This window comes from Raphanus sativus, chromosome 5 (assembly GCF_000801105.2).
Source record: "Raphanus sativus cultivar WK10039 chromosome 5, ASM80110v3, whole genome shotgun sequence".
NCBI classification, from domain to species: domain Eukaryota; kingdom Viridiplantae; phylum Streptophyta; class Magnoliopsida; order Brassicales; family Brassicaceae; genus Raphanus; species Raphanus sativus.
This window is the reverse complement of record NC_079515.1, coordinates 36,162,133-36,178,240: the sequence shown is the minus strand read 5'-3', so window position 1 is coordinate 36,178,240 and position 16,108 is coordinate 36,162,133. Positions and strand designations below refer to the sequence as shown.

Genomic DNA, 16,108 nt, shown 5'->3' with positions numbered 1-16,108 from the left:
TCTGTATTCTGCAATCTCAGGATAAATCGTAACTGAATCGAAATAATCATACTAATCTATTATTAAAAGTTCTAAGAAGTAATATTGCCACACAACAATAAAAATAAAATCACCAACTTTTCCTATTGGACCTAAATATCTGAAAATTAAAATAAAGAAAGAAAACAAAAACAAAAAAAGCTCTATAAACACTCGCAGGAGAGAAGCTGTATCGATATCGTCTTCCCTAAAACAACATTCATTGATTACTATTACTCTCTCCGACGCACAGCCATGTCTTTGCTTTCAGATCTCGTCAACCTCAACCTCTCCGACACCACCAAGCAAATCATTGCCGAATACATATGGTTTGGTTCCATCTCCCTAGTCCCTTCTCTTTCACGACCAGTCTCATTATATCTGTTTTCTTACTACTGCTACGATCCAAAAGCTTTGCCTTTGCTATTAATAATCTCTTATGTTTTTACAATTTCGGTTCACTTCACTGTTTTTTTTTTCTCTTTTTCTGTCTTGTGTCGATGAGATTGACGTGTACATCATAAAGCTTGTCTCTTTCTCTGTTGTCGTCTTCTGGGTTTGTGATATTTTTCGTATGGATTGTGATTGAACAGGATCGGTGGATCTGGAATGGACATTAGAAGCAAAGCCAGGGTAAGTTGATGCTCTGTTTATGCATCCTCTGTTTTTCCTTGTATTCTCTGTTCATACTCTGTTTCACATCCTCTGTTTCTCCTTGTATGATCAAAATCTGATTTGTTTTTGGATAAATACAGACGCTCCCAGGACCAGTGAGCGATCCATCAAAGCTTCCCAAGTGGAACTACGATGGGTCCAGCACCGGTCAGGCCGCTGGAGATAACAGTGAAGTCATTCTATAGTATGTTTTCCCGATCATCTACCTCTGTTTATCTACTGTAATAAGTATTTAACACAAATCTCGTCTTGATCTTCATTCTTGTTTTTTTGTTTTGTTAATGAATCGATAGCCCTCAGGCGATATTTCGTGATCCGTTCAGGAGAGGCGACAACATCCTGGTAGGGTTGGTTTTTATATAATTAGTGTGTGACTAAATACAATTTTGGATCAGAATAAAAAAATTGGCTATTGTGTGATCTATGCAGGTGATGTGTGACGCTTACACACCGGCTGGAGATCCAATCCCGACCAACAAGAGGCACAATGCTTCTAAGATCTTCAGCCATCCCAACGTTGCCAAGGAGGTGCCTTGGTATGGGATTGAGCAAGAATACACTTTGATGCAAAAGGGTGTGAACTGGCCTATTGGTTGGCCTATTGGTGGCTTCCCTGGTCCTCAGGTACATCTAACAATCAACTGATTCTAATGTTATTTTTACCTAACTTTCTAATATTATGACATAGGGACCGTACTACTGTGGCGTGGGAGCTGACAAAGCCATTGGTCGTGACATTGTGGACGCACACTACAAGGCCTGTCTTTACGCCGGTATTAGCATCTCCGGTGTCAATGGAGAAGTCATGCCTGGACAGTGGGAGTTCCAAGTCGGTCCAGTTGAGGGTATTAGTGCTGGTGATCAAGTCTGGGTCGCTAGATACCTTCTCGAGGTAATAATCTACTTTAACCTGTATTACTGTGAATACGTACAAGCTTTGCTAATGATCAAACTATCTGTTTGACAGAGGATCACTGAGATCTCTGGTGTAAATGTCAGCTTCGACCCAAAACCAGTCCCGGTTAGTATCTTAACACACTCTAATGCTCATCATATGCACTGTAAGCAGCGTCGGTCATATACAAAGTGCGACGAAACATTCGTTTTAGCTCATCTAAAAACTATTATTCATAAAAATAAAAAAGAATTAAGTAAATATCCAAAATAGTACATTTTTAAGTTTTTCTTTGGTAATCTACATTTTTAAAGTTTATCAGAAAATATCATCCTAATCGCTAAATCTTTATATAAAATAAATATGTTTTAAATTTTTAATTAATTATAGTTTCAAAAAGAAATTTCCTTATGTGCTAACTTATCATAATACATGATCTAGTCTCATTATTTGTATAACACAATTTTTTATTAAAATTTATCTTAACATGTTTATGACCTCTTAATTCTCGTAGCGGGCCCTGATTGTAAGTAGCGTTGTTGTAACATATTGTTGCATTGGTTCAGGGTGACTGGAACGGAGCTGGAGCTCACTGCAACTACAGTACGAAGACGATGAGGAACGACGGAGGATTAGCAGTGATAAAGAAAGCAATAGAGAAGCTTCAGGTGAAGCACAAGGAGCACATTGCTGCATACGGTGAAGGCAACGAACGTCGTCTCACGGGGAAGCATGAAACTGCAGACATCAACACGTTCTCTTGGGGAGTGGCGAACCGTGGAGCCTCGGTAAGAGTGGGACGTGACACTGAGAAAGAAGGCAAAGGTTACTTCGAGGACCGAAGGCCAGCTTCTAACATGGATCCTTATGTCGTCACTTCCATGATCGCTGAAACCACCATCCTCGGTTAATGATCAGACATGTCTTTTTAATTGCACTAATAATTCTTATCATGGACTTTAGTAGTACAACGGCGTTTGGTGTGTTTTGTTTCGAATAATTAAATAAAGGATTTTTAAAGCTTTTGTTATACTGCATGATAATAATAAGAACGTATTGCATGTTTGAACTTGTCGCGGGTAGGATTTGGTGTTAATATAGTGTATTATTATAAAATAATAACGAATATTCTGTTATATTCGGGTTAATTATTGGTTTCCAACTTAAAACCAATTGGCAATTAGTGGATTGACTCTAACCCTTTATATAGTAGTAGAATAATTCTTATATTTCCGATGTGGGATGTTTCTCATCAAAACCCTCCCTCTTATCGTTCTGATAAGATGTTAAATTCAGGTTAATTATGCGCTTCCAACTTAAAACCAATTGATAATTAGTGGATTGACCATAACCCTTTATATAGTAGTAGAATAATTCTTATATTTCCGATGTGGGATATTTCTCGTCAATATATTTCCGTAGTGAAATTGAAAAACAAATAAATATTAAAATTCCGAAGACGCAGGGTGGTGGAATTTGAGGTGGGAACAACGTATAACGCGCTCGTCACGTGAGTGTACTCCTATGTCCTAGTCTGATGCATTGAAGTGCGCGACAGTCTCTGTCTTGGGCTAAAAAGTCAAACCGAATTTGCAATTTTATTGATATTTGTGATATTTATTTTTTGAGTGGGGTCATTTGTGATTCGTTGACTACTCCACTAACAAAAGTTTAGTCTTTTTGTGACGTATTTATTTCTTAAGTTAGGTATAATGTCCATGACGAACTAAAAAGATGATGAAGAAAAGTTGTGTTAACGTTTTCTTAAGTTTTGGAAGTCATAAACGCAAGTACACTGTTCGTACTTGGTATCTCAGTGCATTGTAGTATCACACTTTATGACTTTAATCATCGCAGCTACTTTAATCACACTTTCCTCATAAACTAAACACGTTAATCATGACGTCCAACCCACTTGATTTCGCTTTGAAAGAATATAAAGTTTTGAATCAACAAGATAAAATAGAAAGTGATATAGTTATGATTTGTATTGTCGACCAACAACACAAAACGAAAGAAAACCTAAGGTTGGTAATAATGTTGCTAGTAAGCTTTGAAAGAAAATATATAATATTGTTATTAATCAAACTATTAGATGCGTCCTGAGTTTTTGCGAAGCAGATTACGTTTCAACTTTTCGTCTTTTCCACATGGAAAAAGGAGTTGATAGTAAAAAGAAGAAACGAATTGAAACGGAATCTAACGTTTTGGTTTCACAAGTCATGTAGTTTTTTCCTCGTAACATTTAAAGGTGCACATTCTCTTTTTAATTCATGGTTAGATTGTTTAAATCATTAATTTTATGGTTAAGACTTCTGATAAAACGAATGCTAAGTTCCATCTCTCATCCAGAGTTATATGAAACTCAGAACTCAGTTCAGTACTTGGAACTCAAATAACGTGGCTATTACATATAAGCAAATTATGCTAAGTATTGAGATATGTATAGAGCACGTAGACACTTGGAGCCGAAACGGGGGTTTTACATGATATTAAGGGTAGGGGCCCGGGCTTTCAGTGGGCTGGAAGCAAAAATTGTATTTTGGGCCACTAAAAGCTACATTAATTAAAAAAAGTAAAAAATGTATACCGCGTAAGTCGAACCAGTCAAGTCGGGCTACTGTAACTTTCATTATACAATTGGCAATGAAATATTTATAAACGCAAAAGTCAAAAGCGGATGCTTCTTAGACTTCTTGCCAGGGCCGGATCATGAACACAAGGAGCCGTATGGTTGGTTCTCAGAGGAACCGGGTAGTATTGATTGTCCGTCCATATACACCAATTATTCTGCCAGCTCTATGAGCTGTATTGGTTCTCAGAGGATTATGCTAGTATTGATTGTCCATAGTAACTGGTGCAGTGTTCGGCACCGGCATAAATGTGAAAACTCAGTGTGGTGCTTCACATTGAAAGGGAAAACGACTAGATACATAAATGGATTTAAGTTTCTAATTAGTAATTGCAGAGACGAGTTTGACCACAACTGATAATGAACGAAACAAAAGAGTTTTAGCACTCTTATTAACCCAGCACGCTTTTGTAATCACTCAACTCTCACCAAGTAACCTTCCACTTCATCAACGAGCCAATGAACTCCACTGTTGAGTATCAGCAACCTCAACAACTCCATCGTTTCATCCTCTGTGACGCCCAGTTTGGTAGATATGAATGAAATTCCAATCTTCTTTGTTGTGCACGACTCCAGCAAGTTCAGTATGGCTTGTGTTCTCATCTTCTGTAGCAAATCTTCCATGCAGCGATTGATAAACGTATCATGCTCCAAGTTACTCTACATAACCAAACAGTTTAATCAGAGTATTGTTTATGTGAGAAAACCATATTATTTTTTTAAGTTACCTTTAGTGCTCTCTCGAACTCTTCAAGATCCTGTTTTTGATATGCTTCTATGGAAGATTTCAATGTCAAGATCTCAGGGTGATTTGCGCAGATGTGTAGGTCCCATGTGTAGGGCATACTCGAACTCAGATCACATCACACTACAACATAATCAACAAGAATTAATTTATTACTCGGTTTTGAAAGTAGCAAAGAACCATAGTACTAATGGAAACGACTAATTACTCTGATCATTCGAGCCCATCATACTCGCCATAAGATCAAACCTTTTGTAAGGAAAGACAAAAGATCAATTAAAAGGTATAAAAATAGAGATAAAAACATATGTATATAGAGATGAGAAGATGAAAGGAAACTTACTTTACACATGGTATATATCTCTGGTTGTTGTCTTTGCAGTAGTTTGTAAAAACCGTGCTGAAGGCAACATAAGCTTATGTCCACTGACGTTCTGCCAAGTACATTTTGCCATGTATATATTGTTAAAAATATTTGATTATAATTTTAATTTTTTAAAAAAGTTCTAATAAAAAATAATTGTAAAGGGCTATTTGAAAGTAATTTTTCCTTTTAGCAAAAAATATAATTTTTGTTTTTAAAGATACTGAAGAAAGAGAATTATAAAAGATAAATATTAACTTTCAAGAAAAAAATATTAAACAAAAACGAATTATGAAATCCTACAAGTACAATAAATTATTTAATAAAAATCATGAATAAAAAAATACTATAGAATAAATAATTTCCTTTCTAAAAGACTAACCAAAATAAAATTGTAAAAATACTCTTTTTATTTTCTTATAAATAACTAACTATTATTTCTAAGTGGATATTGTATGTTACAAAATTATAAAGATGCAAATATTTCACATCTACATTAAACTTATCTTATAATAAATAATTTTCTTAGTTCATCATTTTTGTTAAGATTTTAAAAAAGGAAAAAATATAAATATATTGAAGCATCATTCAATTTTTGTGCAGTTTTTGCAACCGGTTTAAGTCATGGCGGAGGGACTGCAAAAACCTATACACGGAATCACCTTGGTATCTACCCTTGATGTATTGAAGCATCTTTAGATTGACATCCATCATTTTCTCGTATTCACCTTGACGACAATAAATCTTCACCATCTGCCTAAAAGCTTTGAAGCACTTAAACAATTAAAAAAGTATGAAACAGAATAATCTAGAAGCAAAGAATGCAACTGGACATAAACCAAGAAAATCATTTAACAAGTGAGAGAGAGATTACCAATTAGCATTATGTGGATCAATGCTGACAACATTAGCAAACTCTGAAAGAAAAATCATCAGGTTTTGTCTCAAGTCATTTCCATGAGTATTATGGTTCTTTGCTACTTCAAAAAAAGAGAAAAATAATAAATGTTTCTTCTTGTTGGTTATGTTGAGGGGGAAGTGATCTGAGTTCGGATTGACTCTTAGCATCTGCGAAAACCACCATGAGATTTTGGCAATGAAAATTTATAATGTCAAATCGTATGAGAGATTTTATATACCTGATAAACATACTGGTCAATATGTTTGTTGAGACTGTCAAACGATGTTATGTCGTTGACATCAAAGACAAGAACACAGCAACAGATTCGATCACGTCGATAAAGGGACACGCTATCCTCGCAAATCTACATGGAAAGAAACTAGTTTATTCATATTCAAAGCTCCATTAAATAAACTAGTACATATTATTTTCTTACCTTCGACTTCCAGATCTTATCATCAATTTCCATCCATCTTACCAGAGCGCCATCAATCTCAGCCGTAAGCTCACGATTAACAAACCTGAAACATGTTAACAAATTGCTTAACATAATTGATAAAATAAGACCAAAGAAAAAAAAAACATAAGAACCTCTCAGATCCGTACCTGTTAATCAATGATGATTTACCAACCCTGTCCAAATCAAAGAAATCAATATTCAAACAAAATATTTGAAAATGGAAGAACAATGACGAAGATAAAAAAACAAGATATGATATAGTACCCTCTGTCACCAACAACTAAAATCGGTAAAACCATTGCTGGAATGTAAGCAAACTGCAAACAAAATGAACACAGAGAAATAATTAATTTATGGAATCAAAGCTTTCCATAACATTTAGGATGTAACTCAAATCAATCAGATCAAGTGTAGAACTCGAATCAATCAAGAAATAAACTCAAATCGAAAAAGACATCTAATCAATCAGAGTCACAGTGTGGAACTCAAATCAAGTAAGAAATAAAAAGCGGTGTTCACCTGGAAGAAATAAGAAGATGAGCTTAGCTGCCTAGATACACGGAGAATCTCTATAAAAATATCAGAATTGGAGATAAAATTTAAAACTAAAAATACATTAATTTGGCTATTAATTTAAAATTTTGGATACAATTTTTGTTAATGCGTGAAACAAAAAGTTTAACATGTTTTTTAAGTGAGCAATAATCCATAATTATATGTATATTATCTGATCTTAAACTATGTGTAGCATCAATATAAGTATTTTGAATGAAATGAGAGAGAATAAAACTAATAATATAAGGTAAATATGCATATGTTCGGTTATCTTCGTAAATCTATTCTGATTCAGCTATTATTTATTCGGGGTTTCAGTTATCCGATTTCTTCTAACTCAAAGGATATTTTGTTATTTTGATTTGGATTTTGGTTCAGATTTTTTTGGGTTAGATTTGGATTGGGGTATCCCAAATTTGTTTGCTCAGGGAACCAACGACTGAGATGTTCCTGAATTAATTAATTTAATTTCAGTGTTAAAAATACTCGGGGGAAGAAGCAGACCAAACACTAGTAAAATCAAATATTTTTTTGAAGCATAACTGAGGAGAGTTAGTGTAATTACTACATCAATAACCTATTACCAAATTTGTAGTTCTAATTTCTAAACCCCCTTTTTTCATTACCATTACCATTACATTATTAAGTTATTATTAAAGCCTTCATTTGTAAAATTTCCGCTGAAATAAAAACACTTGTGAATTAGTATTATTTTTTTGCTTGGAAGTGAAATAAAATGTATTATTATTCTTTTCTGTTTTAGGGGGTTTTGATCAAATGCTGATGAAGTTTAAGGAAATAGTTTTTGTGTAGAAGGAAGGTGATTGATTACCTCTCCACGTCTAACTTCTCTTCGGGCGAATCCACAGATCCAATCGAGGACACTTCATCAGGTATCGTGCATTTTTTTTTCATTTGCTGAAGCTCTTCAATTTTTGGATCCGATTAGATCGAATCAAGTAGATTCTTTCTTCTTCTGTAAAGATAGCGAGATAAAGTTACCATCTTTGGCGATAAATCTGCAAACTTTATGGAGATAGAAGAGAGAGAAAAATTGACCTTTTAACACTCTCTTCTGTTTGATTGCAGTTTTTGGGATCCTGAGTGATGAATTTCTTGCTCCGATCTGCTTCCTCCGCCACTCACCGCCCTCCGGTGAGCGAACCACCAGCTACTCCGCCTCAACCTCCTCCTCCCGAAGCAACCAAGCCCCCCGGATCGACTCTGGAAGGGTTGATAGCTGAGGAGACTTTCCCACAGTATCCATCAGTAGATGAGGATCATTTGGCTGATGGATCTAGAGACGACGACGGTAATGGAGACTCAAATTCAAAGTCTGGTGGTGGCTTTGGTATGGAGAGGTTCTCTGATGTGTCTGATGAACAAGGATGGATCTCTATTCCATATAGTAATAATACTTCTTTTAACTTTTAAAGTATTCAACTTTAAAGCTTCTTCTCTACTTTAATCTGATGTCTTCTTATTACAGAGGAGATTCCGGATAACTGGTCTGAGTCCGTTGATATTCAGTCGTTACGGTCCCTGGATCGCTCCTTTGTGTTTCCTGGTAACTATATGCGTCTGTTTCATCATTTACTACTGCTACTAGCTGTTTGTAACATTAGAGACATTTGTGTCTACTTATAGGTGAGCAGATTCAGATCCTTGCTTGCTTATCTGAGAGTAAAGGAGACGCTGAGATCATCACCCCTTTTAAAGTTGCTGAGGTGATGAGCAGAACTGGACATAGAAAGCTCTCTGACAACGGGGCGAGTACACCGTCAGGGGATGGAGATCTGAGCCCTGATGGTCAGTTTGCAACTCAGAACGGCGACAGTCCTGGTAAAGAGAGTTTGGATTCACAGAAGGACGTATCTGATGGCGAATCTATCTTGAGGATGGAGGATCATCAGAGAAGAACTGAAGACTTGCTTTCCAGGTTTCAGAAGTCTCATTTCTTTGTTAGGATCGCAGAGTCTGGCGAGCCGCTTTGGTCTAAGAAAAGCTCTCTGGTGGGAGACACAGAGTTAGATGAAAAGAGGAAAAAGAGACCTTGTGTTAGTGCTTTTGTAGATAGAGGAGACTTTGATCCTAATGTTGCTGGAGGTGTAGCTAGAAGTAAAGCAAAATGCTGTGCCTTGCCCAATGGAGACATAGTGGTATGTGATGGTAATTCTTACTAAGTTGCTGATTAAGTTAACTTACTGATTCTCACACAACACCTTTGTTTGGAAGGGTGCAGGTCTCTTTACAAGTTTATATCGTTGACTGTCCCAAAGAACCCATCATTGAGATACTGCAGTTTGAGAAGCATCAGGACGGAGATACTGACTCGGATCATGGACACAAGGATCCATATGGGAACCTTTTAAAGTGGTTGATACCGTTGGATAACACTATCTCTCAGCAACCCCGTTCTTTACCACCTCCTATAAGCGGCTCTACCCCAGGTATCAGCAGCACTGCGCACAAGCCATCACTCTCTTCTGGCTCAGGTTCTCAGCTCTTCTCATTCGGCCATTTTAGAAGCTACTCCATGTCAGCTCTTCCAGCGCCGAACACTGCACCAGTTACTGGACCCGTAAAAACTCAAAGCTCCAAACCATCATTTGATCTTGAAGACTGGGACAGTTACTCAGGTCAAACATTAAGGAACGGTCAGAAGTCTGGGACTGAAGAGCTGTTATCTTTCCGGGGTGTCCCTTTGGAGCGGGATAGATTCTCTGTTCGTTGTGGACTCGAAGGCATCTGCATTCCTGGTAGAAGATGGAGGAGGAAACTCGAAATCATTCAACCTATTGATATCAATTCTTTTGCAGCTGATTGTAATACAGATGATCTTCTCTGCGTTCAGATAAAGGTGTGTGTTTGTGCAGCTTTGATGTTACTGTGTTCAATTTATTTCTAGGACTCATCTTAAAATTTATCTTTTTGATTGGCAGAACGTTGCTCCTACACACACTCCAGATATTGTTATATACATCGACGCCATAACAATTGTTTTTGAAGAGGCAGGGAAGAGTGCTTCTCCTTCTTCAGTACCAATTGCTTGTATTGAAGCTGGAAACGAGCACAGTTTGCCCAATTTAACTCTCAGGTTTGTTTGAGGGACCAAAGCTAGAATGCTCTTTTCAGGAACATTTATAGAGTGCACTTACCTACGTCTTAAGTTTTCTTCCAACGTTTCAGGAAAGGTGAGGAGCATTCGTTCATTGTGAAGCCTGCTTTTTCTGTTGGAAGTAATCTGAAGCCCTCTGCTGCGAGAAAAGAACTCAAGTCATCGAGTTTGTCTCTTCCATCTGTGAATTTTGAAAGACTAGGGAGCGGTTTAAGTGGTGATCATTATGCGGTGATGGTGTCATGTCGCTGCAACTACACAGGTTGATCCTTGTTGCTTGTTGAGGTTTTTAGCCATGTTTGTGTCTTTCTTCTCTTAAGATCTTTTTTTTTTGTTGTTGTTGTTGGATTCAGAATCAAGACTTTTTTTCAAACAACGAACAAAGTGGAGACCAAGAGTTTCGAGGGACCTGATGATCTCTGTTGCGTCTGAAATGTCAGGAGAGCCTTGTGGCCCCCATGGGAGGGCCTCCCAGCTACCTGTTCAGGTCACTCTCTCTCTCTCTCTCTGACTATAAATTACTGGCCATCTGCAAAGACCACTCAGCTTAAATCCCAATGGGGTCTTTGTTTTTTGTGCTGTTTCAGATTTTAACACTTCAGGCATCAAATTTGACAACTGAAGATCTGTCTTTAACGGTTCTGGCTCCAGCATCCTTCACATCACCTCCGTCTGTGGTGTCCCTAAATTCCACGCCTACATCCCCTATAAGCCCATTCCTAGGATTCTCTGAGTTCACAGAAAGAGTACAAACCGAAAAACGCAACACAACAACGCGTAAAGTCCAGTCGTTACCCTCAATTCCACTGGATACAAGGACAGAGACACCAACAAATGATGAAATGAATCCTTCTTCAGATGTTGTTCCAAAGAGCGGCTTGGGCTGTACACATCTCTGGCTACAAAGTCGAGTTCCCTTGGGGTAAACTTATAATAGCAAATATGATTCAACTCATTCCTTTTTTTTCCTCTGCTGGTAATGTTTTACTATTGGGTAACCTGGTTTTTACTTTCTAAATGCATCAGATGTGTTCCTTCGAAGTCTACAGCAACAATCAAGCTAGAGTTACTTCCTTTGACTGACGGCATAATCACTTTGGATACTCTCCAAATCCACGTCAAGGAGAAAGGTAAACAAAAGAAACTGTCTAGTTTATCACCAACGACTATAAACACATTTTTCCCTTTCTATGAAAACATCCATATGCAAATCTCTAGTGACCTGCTCATTGTAGATTCTTTTTCTTAATGACCGAAACACCAAATGGGCTTGTCTGTGTGTGTGACAGGTCGGAGGTACATTCCAGAGCAGTCACTCAAGATAAACGCTACGTCAAGCATTTCCTCTGGGATTTTCTAGCCTCACCCAAAACCACTTTTTTGCCTTTCTTAAAGCCGAGCAGAGTCATCATCAAACACTGAGCAGTCTTTGTTTCACAGGTTCCATCTTCATCTCAATAGGCTATTGACTTTTGGTTTCAAGCTTTGAAAGAAAGTTATGTTGTAAAACCACTTTGGATGCTATTTATTTTGAACATGTGTTTGCATTTCTTTGGACTTCTTTTGTTTGCAATTGATTGGTTCTGTTAAAACTTGGATAGACACAACCTTTGTTATGAACTACATATATTTGTTAATTACTATATACTCCTGATTCACAAAGTGTGTTTTGACACTTTTTTGTTACATAAAAGAATTGTCATTTTAGAATTTTAATGCAATTTATATTTATTTTAAATTTAATATTAGTTACAAATGTTTGATCTTGTAAATAATTTTATTTATCTCAAATAGTATTGGTTAAAATGTGTAAGTAATAAAATATAAATAAATTTAAATTATTTTCTTAAGTGCCAAAACTACACTTTTAATCAATAAATCTTTTATTATCTTGGAAACATGAAAAAAGACAAGATTTTGATCCATAATTGAAAGGACATGACAAAGGGAATTACTATGCTAACTCTGCTGGAACATAACCGAACAATGTTGGAACATGCCAGGCGCGAGTTGGCAAATACCAACGTGATATGCCACTAGGAACCATCCGTAACACGCAGAAGCGATTACTAACATCTCTGAATCCATGACAACACAAAACAACTTCCTTCTCCATGTCAGTGATAAAGAAACTCATAGGATTCCAAATAAAATGGACATGAGGTTTTAAATCCACTATTAAGAACATGCACCACGACGCAAACGTGGTCTCAATCTCATCGGTTATCCATATTTCCACCAGCAGTGTCTTTTTACTCTGATATAACAACAAAAGATGTTCTTCTCTAACGACCGAGAGAGCCATAGTATCAGAATCACATGGTTCATAAAGAGAGCTAGGAACACACAGACGTTGCAAGCTTTCTTTTGAAAAATCAAAACTGAGAAGTGAGTAGTCAAACACTTTATGATTAGACGACAGCCAATAAGTATCCCCTTTTAGAGACACCCCACAAGGTTGTAAGAAGGCTTGGGTTGTGACGGCATCAAGACTCCTCCATGAGTTAGAGCCAAACTCATAGATTTCCAATCTTAAGTCGCCTTCTAGAGTCGTGACATCAAGTTTCTTCCATGATTCAGGTTTCCCGTGGTCGTAGTAACACGGAAGCCTCAAGATTTTGTAGTTATGGCACAGTTCGTTCTTGTCGTATCCCATAGCATAGGCGCTATTGTAATAAGGCTTCTGCTGTTGAATCCATCTGGTTTTCCCTGAAAACGGGTTCCTAACCACAAGCATGTTTGACTTGGGGTGGGTGCATAGCAACAAGCCATCACAATGATGAAAGGCTTTGGTTACATTATCATGGAGATCAACTACGGTAAGTCCATCTACACCAAATATTGTCTCAGCGTCGCAGTTAGCTCCGTGGATGGATATCACTGAACATACCTTGTGATTCAGCATGAGAGCATGATACTGCCTTGTTTTATCAAAGTGCTTCTTGATGAATCTTGGATCTTTGAATAAAGCTTGATGGAACCATCCTTTGCACGTTGATCGTAGGCTCCTCAGAGATGTGACCGGAACCCTAGACAGTATCTCTTCTACCAATTCTTGGGGCAGAGTAGAGATCATTATTGTTTCTATTGTGATAAGATATTATGCAGAATTTTCATAACATTTATACCAAAAAATGCAGACAGAGTTTTAAGTAAATTTTGGAAAGCTCGAAATAGTTTCATACATTTTTTGGCAAGTAAACTAGTAATATTTTCGGGGAAAAATAACTTGAGTTTCAGTTATTTTCCTTTATTAAAACTAATTTATATTCCGAATGTTCCCTTTTTGATAAGAAAAACAAAATAATAAAATTTTGTTATTAACATTAGTGAAATAAAATAAGTTTATTTTACATTTATCATTTAGATCTTACATTTTTGAGGTGGTAACAAGTTTGTTTATTATTTTTGGTTTTTGCGCTCACATAAAGCCTCTTGACTCATCCGTCCCTTTTAATTGTTTCAACATAGAGCTCAGATTATATTTGGGGAAAAGACTCGTATTAATAAGATCATTACCTAAGTTTATTCCGAAGTGTTTGTTGTACTATGGAGTTATGTACCAATCCGAACCAAAGTATATTAGCAGATTATACTAGTACTACATCTTACCATTGCAAGTTTGTTAAACCAAACAGAAACACATTTAGTGCTACAAACTCGTTGAACCAACATAGAGGTCACATCTAGAGCATTACAATAATATAGAGGTTGGTAAAAGATATGCTTAGAAACCTAGTTCATAGGAAGGAGACCAGAGTTATCTCCTCATTCATTTACGAAGTGAACTCTAACACCCGCAACCACACGTCCTGAGAGCTCAAATTCACAAACAACAGTGTCTCCTGTTTTGAGGTTGTACTGTTGACATACATTCTCCCAGCCAAGGAAACTAGGAGAACCGCTGTAATACTTAGTTAAGCCATCCACTTTCTTTCCATCGGGAAGAATGAAGTACATGGAGGAATCACGGGGACCAAACTCCAAGCCATACTGCCTAATCACCGGAGTGCCCACATGCTACTTGCACAAATATGAAAGATATATAGAAAAAGACGAGTCTTTGTTTCAGTTGCAAGTTCAATAAAATAAACTGTGTAACTTTTGTGACTAGAAACTAAAAAAGTATTTACCAGCAAATGGTTTGATTTCGTCACAGTCTTCGCACAATAAGGGTTTTGGGGGTTTAAGAGGTATCGCTCAGGGTTTTGCACATTAGCACAACTCTTTCTCCCACGAGTAGTTGTTCTTCCACTTGCTGAAAGTTCAGCAGCCAATACAAAAACAAAAAATAGGCAGTCCATATCTTTTGTCTTAGAGATAAAAGTATAATAGTTTTGAGTTTAAAGAAAATGAGGATGGTTTCTTTTCAATTTGAATGGTATTACCAGAGGTAGAAGCAGAGGTTGTCTCCTTTTTAGGCTCAACTCCAAGAGGTGCAGAGATGATCTCTTTTCCATCTTTCTTGAAGATTCTCACTTGGAAATACATAGTGTTTTGGTGTGTGAAGACCAGTGTATCATCTGGACCTAAAAAGTTGTCATCCACAAACTCATCCCAGTCTTCTTTGATCATAAACAGACCTTTTTTGTCTGGGTGGAGCCAGAGTTGCCAAGAATTGTTCCATGGAACGCTAAACACCACTCTGTGCTCAAAAGACTCACAGGTGCCTCTCAAGAACTCTTCCGGAATAATCCTCTTTAAGAAAAGAAAACAGAAACAGTTGAGTAAACAAAAAATAATTGCATGCAGGCTTTGTCTGTAGTTGTAGCTAAAACAATCACCAGCAGAAGAATGAAGTAAAAGCTTATGATCATGTATCACATTTGTGTAAACGTTGAAGATAAAGTAGATATATAGTCTTCTTGGTAACAAAAGCAAGTTCAATGGAACAGAGAGTGGAGATCAGAGGATGTACCTTGGATTTAGATTTCCAGTTTTGACCTGGAGACAGAGACTTGGAGAAGCTAGACTTGCTCAGACATTCTTGCATCTTTCTCTCCGGTGACATTCTTCTTCTTCAAAGCCGAGATCTATTTTGAAAACTAAGTGTTGTGGTCTTGTGGAGAGCTGATGATGATCAATTGCATGTGGTTAATAAAAGCAAAAAGCCAAAGTAAATTGTAAACAAAATAAACTTTTTTCTCTTCTTAGAGCATCTCGAATGACACTCTATTTTCTCTTCTATAATTCTTACAAAAATAGAGTAATTTTATTATAAAGTAAGTTTTGATCCAATGGTTTACTTTATAATATAGTTACTCTATTTTTGTGGAGAAAATAGAGTAAAACCATTATTTCACTCCAAATATAGAGTGAAAAAGTGGGTTTACGCTATTTTCTCTACAAAAATAGAGTAACTCTATTATAGAGTAAATCATTGGAACAAAACTTATTCTATAATAGAGTTACTCTATTTTTATGGAAATTAGAGCATCAGTATCCCCAGGGACTCCACAAATCCCTTAAATCTCTCTTCTTTTTTTTTCTGGTCATGGTAATCTAAGGGACACTTTTATTTGTCCTTTATATAAGAAATTTTCCCCATTATTCTTCTTGGTCCTCTCCTCTTTCTCCTTAAAGGATGGTTTAAGGGCCTAGGGATATTGATGCTCTTTATAGAGGAGAAAATAGAATGTATGCTCTTAGAACGTTTATTCCTGTGTTAAAAAAAAAAAGGGACGTTATTCTTATTTTACCTCGCCCATTCTATTATAGAGGACGCAATAATGAAAGAAGAGGCTC

The 16,108-nt window shown here is 36.8% G+C and overlaps 5 protein-coding genes and 1 long non-coding RNA gene across 6 annotated transcripts; 2 read left to right on the top strand and 4 right to left on the bottom strand.

Moving 5' to 3' along the window:
- The first annotated feature begins 171 nt into the window (after positions 1-171).
- On the top strand, positions 172-2,611 carry LOC130512586 (glutamine synthetase cytosolic isozyme 1-3). The gene is made up of 8 exons (XM_057010729.1): positions 172-347; positions 612-651; positions 774-877; positions 987-1,035; positions 1,123-1,317; positions 1,382-1,585; positions 1,661-1,714; positions 2,155-2,611. The coding sequence occupies exons 1-8, from the start codon at positions 274-276 to the stop codon at positions 2,497-2,499; spliced, it is 1,065 nt and encodes a 354-aa protein (XP_056866709.1). The 5' UTR covers positions 172-273; the 3' UTR covers positions 2,500-2,611.
- Positions 2,612-4,565: 1,954 nt separating this feature from the next.
- LOC130512588 (uncharacterized) lies at positions 4,566-5,401 on the bottom strand. The gene is made up of 4 exons (XR_008946155.1): positions 5,309-5,401; positions 5,174-5,214; positions 4,949-5,088; positions 4,566-4,880 (listed from the first exon to the last, which is right to left on the bottom strand). It is a non-coding gene; the product is annotated as an uncharacterized LOC130512588 (long non-coding RNA).
- Positions 5,402-5,986: 585 nt separating this feature from the next.
- LOC130512587 (GTP-binding protein YPTC5-like) lies at positions 5,987-7,151 on the bottom strand. Its single transcript, XM_057010730.1, has 5 exons — positions 6,955-7,151; positions 6,837-6,863; positions 6,667-6,751; positions 6,469-6,594; positions 5,987-6,397 (listed from the first exon to the last, which is right to left on the bottom strand). The coding sequence occupies exons 1-5, from the start codon at positions 6,987-6,989 to the stop codon at positions 6,200-6,202; spliced, it is 471 nt and encodes a 156-aa protein (XP_056866710.1). The 5' UTR covers positions 6,990-7,151; the 3' UTR covers positions 5,987-6,199.
- Positions 7,152-7,974: 823 nt separating this feature from the next.
- LOC130512584 (uncharacterized) lies at positions 7,975-12,025 on the top strand. The gene is made up of 11 exons (XM_057010727.1): positions 7,975-8,138; positions 8,335-8,653; positions 8,735-8,812; positions 8,893-9,404; positions 9,488-10,105; positions 10,188-10,342; positions 10,435-10,625; positions 10,717-10,850; positions 10,951-11,285; positions 11,390-11,493; positions 11,653-12,025. Exons 2-11 carry the CDS (start codon positions 8,353-8,355, stop codon positions 11,721-11,723), a joined length of 2,499 nt encoding a protein of 832 aa, XP_056866707.1. The 5' UTR covers positions 7,975-8,138; positions 8,335-8,352; the 3' UTR covers positions 11,724-12,025.
- An 89-nt stretch (positions 12,026-12,114) lies between these two features.
- LOC130512585 (putative F-box protein At3g17560) lies at positions 12,115-13,439 on the bottom strand. Its single transcript, XM_057010728.1, has one exon. The coding sequence runs from the start codon at positions 13,437-13,439 to the stop codon at positions 12,318-12,320; it is 1,122 nt and encodes a 373-aa protein (XP_056866708.1). The 3' UTR covers positions 12,115-12,317.
- A 491-nt stretch (positions 13,440-13,930) lies between these two features.
- Positions 13,931-15,451, bottom strand: LOC130512539 (B3 domain-containing protein At5g25470-like). Its single transcript, XM_057010634.1, has 4 exons — positions 15,282-15,451; positions 14,752-15,061; positions 14,497-14,621; positions 13,931-14,383 (listed from the first exon to the last, which is right to left on the bottom strand). The coding sequence occupies exons 1-4, from the start codon at positions 15,372-15,374 to the stop codon at positions 14,132-14,134; spliced, it is 780 nt and encodes a 259-aa protein (XP_056866614.1). The 5' UTR covers positions 15,375-15,451; the 3' UTR covers positions 13,931-14,131.
- Between the last annotated feature and the right edge of the window lie 657 nt (positions 15,452-16,108).

Excerpts from the sequence above, each read along its gene's own strand:
- LOC130512586 (XM_057010729.1), top strand. The coding sequence starts at position 274 with ATGTCTTTGCTTTCAGATCTCGTCAACCTCAACCTCTCCGACACCACC. Across the intron at positions 878-986 it reads AACAGTGAAGTCATTCTATA|CCCTCAGGCGATATTTCGTG; the intron begins GTATGTTTTCCC and ends ATGAATCGATAG. Across the intron at positions 1,036-1,122 it reads GGAGAGGCGACAACATCCTG|GTGATGTGTGACGCTTACAC; the intron begins GTAGGGTTGGTT and ends TGATCTATGCAG.
- LOC130512584 (XM_057010727.1), top strand. The coding sequence starts at position 8,353 with ATGAATTTCTTGCTCCGATCTGCTTCCTCCGCCACTCACCGCCCTCCG. Across the intron at positions 10,106-10,187 it reads TTCTCTGCGTTCAGATAAAG|AACGTTGCTCCTACACACAC; the intron begins GTGTGTGTTTGT and ends TTTGATTGGCAG. Across the intron at positions 11,494-11,652 it reads AATCCACGTCAAGGAGAAAG|GTCGGAGGTACATTCCAGAG; the intron begins GTAAACAAAAGA and ends TGTGTGTGACAG.
- LOC130512587 (XM_057010730.1), bottom strand. The coding sequence starts at position 6,989 with ATGGTTTTACCGATTTTAGTTGTTGGTGACAGAGG. Across the intron at positions 6,752-6,836 it reads AAATCATCATTGATTAACAG|GTTTGTTAATCGTGAGCTTA; the intron begins GTACGGATCTGA and ends AACATGTTTCAG. Across the intron at positions 6,595-6,666 it reads ATAAGATCTGGAAGTCGAAG|ATTTGCGAGGATAGCGTGTC; the intron begins GTAAGAAAATAA and ends CTTTCCATGTAG.
- LOC130512585 (XM_057010728.1), bottom strand. The coding sequence starts at position 13,439 with ATGATCTCTACTCTGCCCCAAGAATTGGTAGAAGAGATACTGTCTAGG.
- LOC130512539 (XM_057010634.1), bottom strand. The coding sequence starts at position 15,374 with ATGTCACCGGAGAGAAAGATGCAAGAATGTCTGAGCAAGTCTAGCTTC. Across the intron at positions 15,062-15,281 it reads ACTGGAAATCTAAATCCAAG|AGGATTATTCCGGAAGAGTT; the intron begins GTACATCCTCTG and ends CTTTTCTTAAAG. Across the intron at positions 14,622-14,751 it reads AACCTCTGCTTCTACCTCTG|CAAGTGGAAGAACAACTACT; the intron begins GTAATACCATTC and ends CTGAACTTTCAG.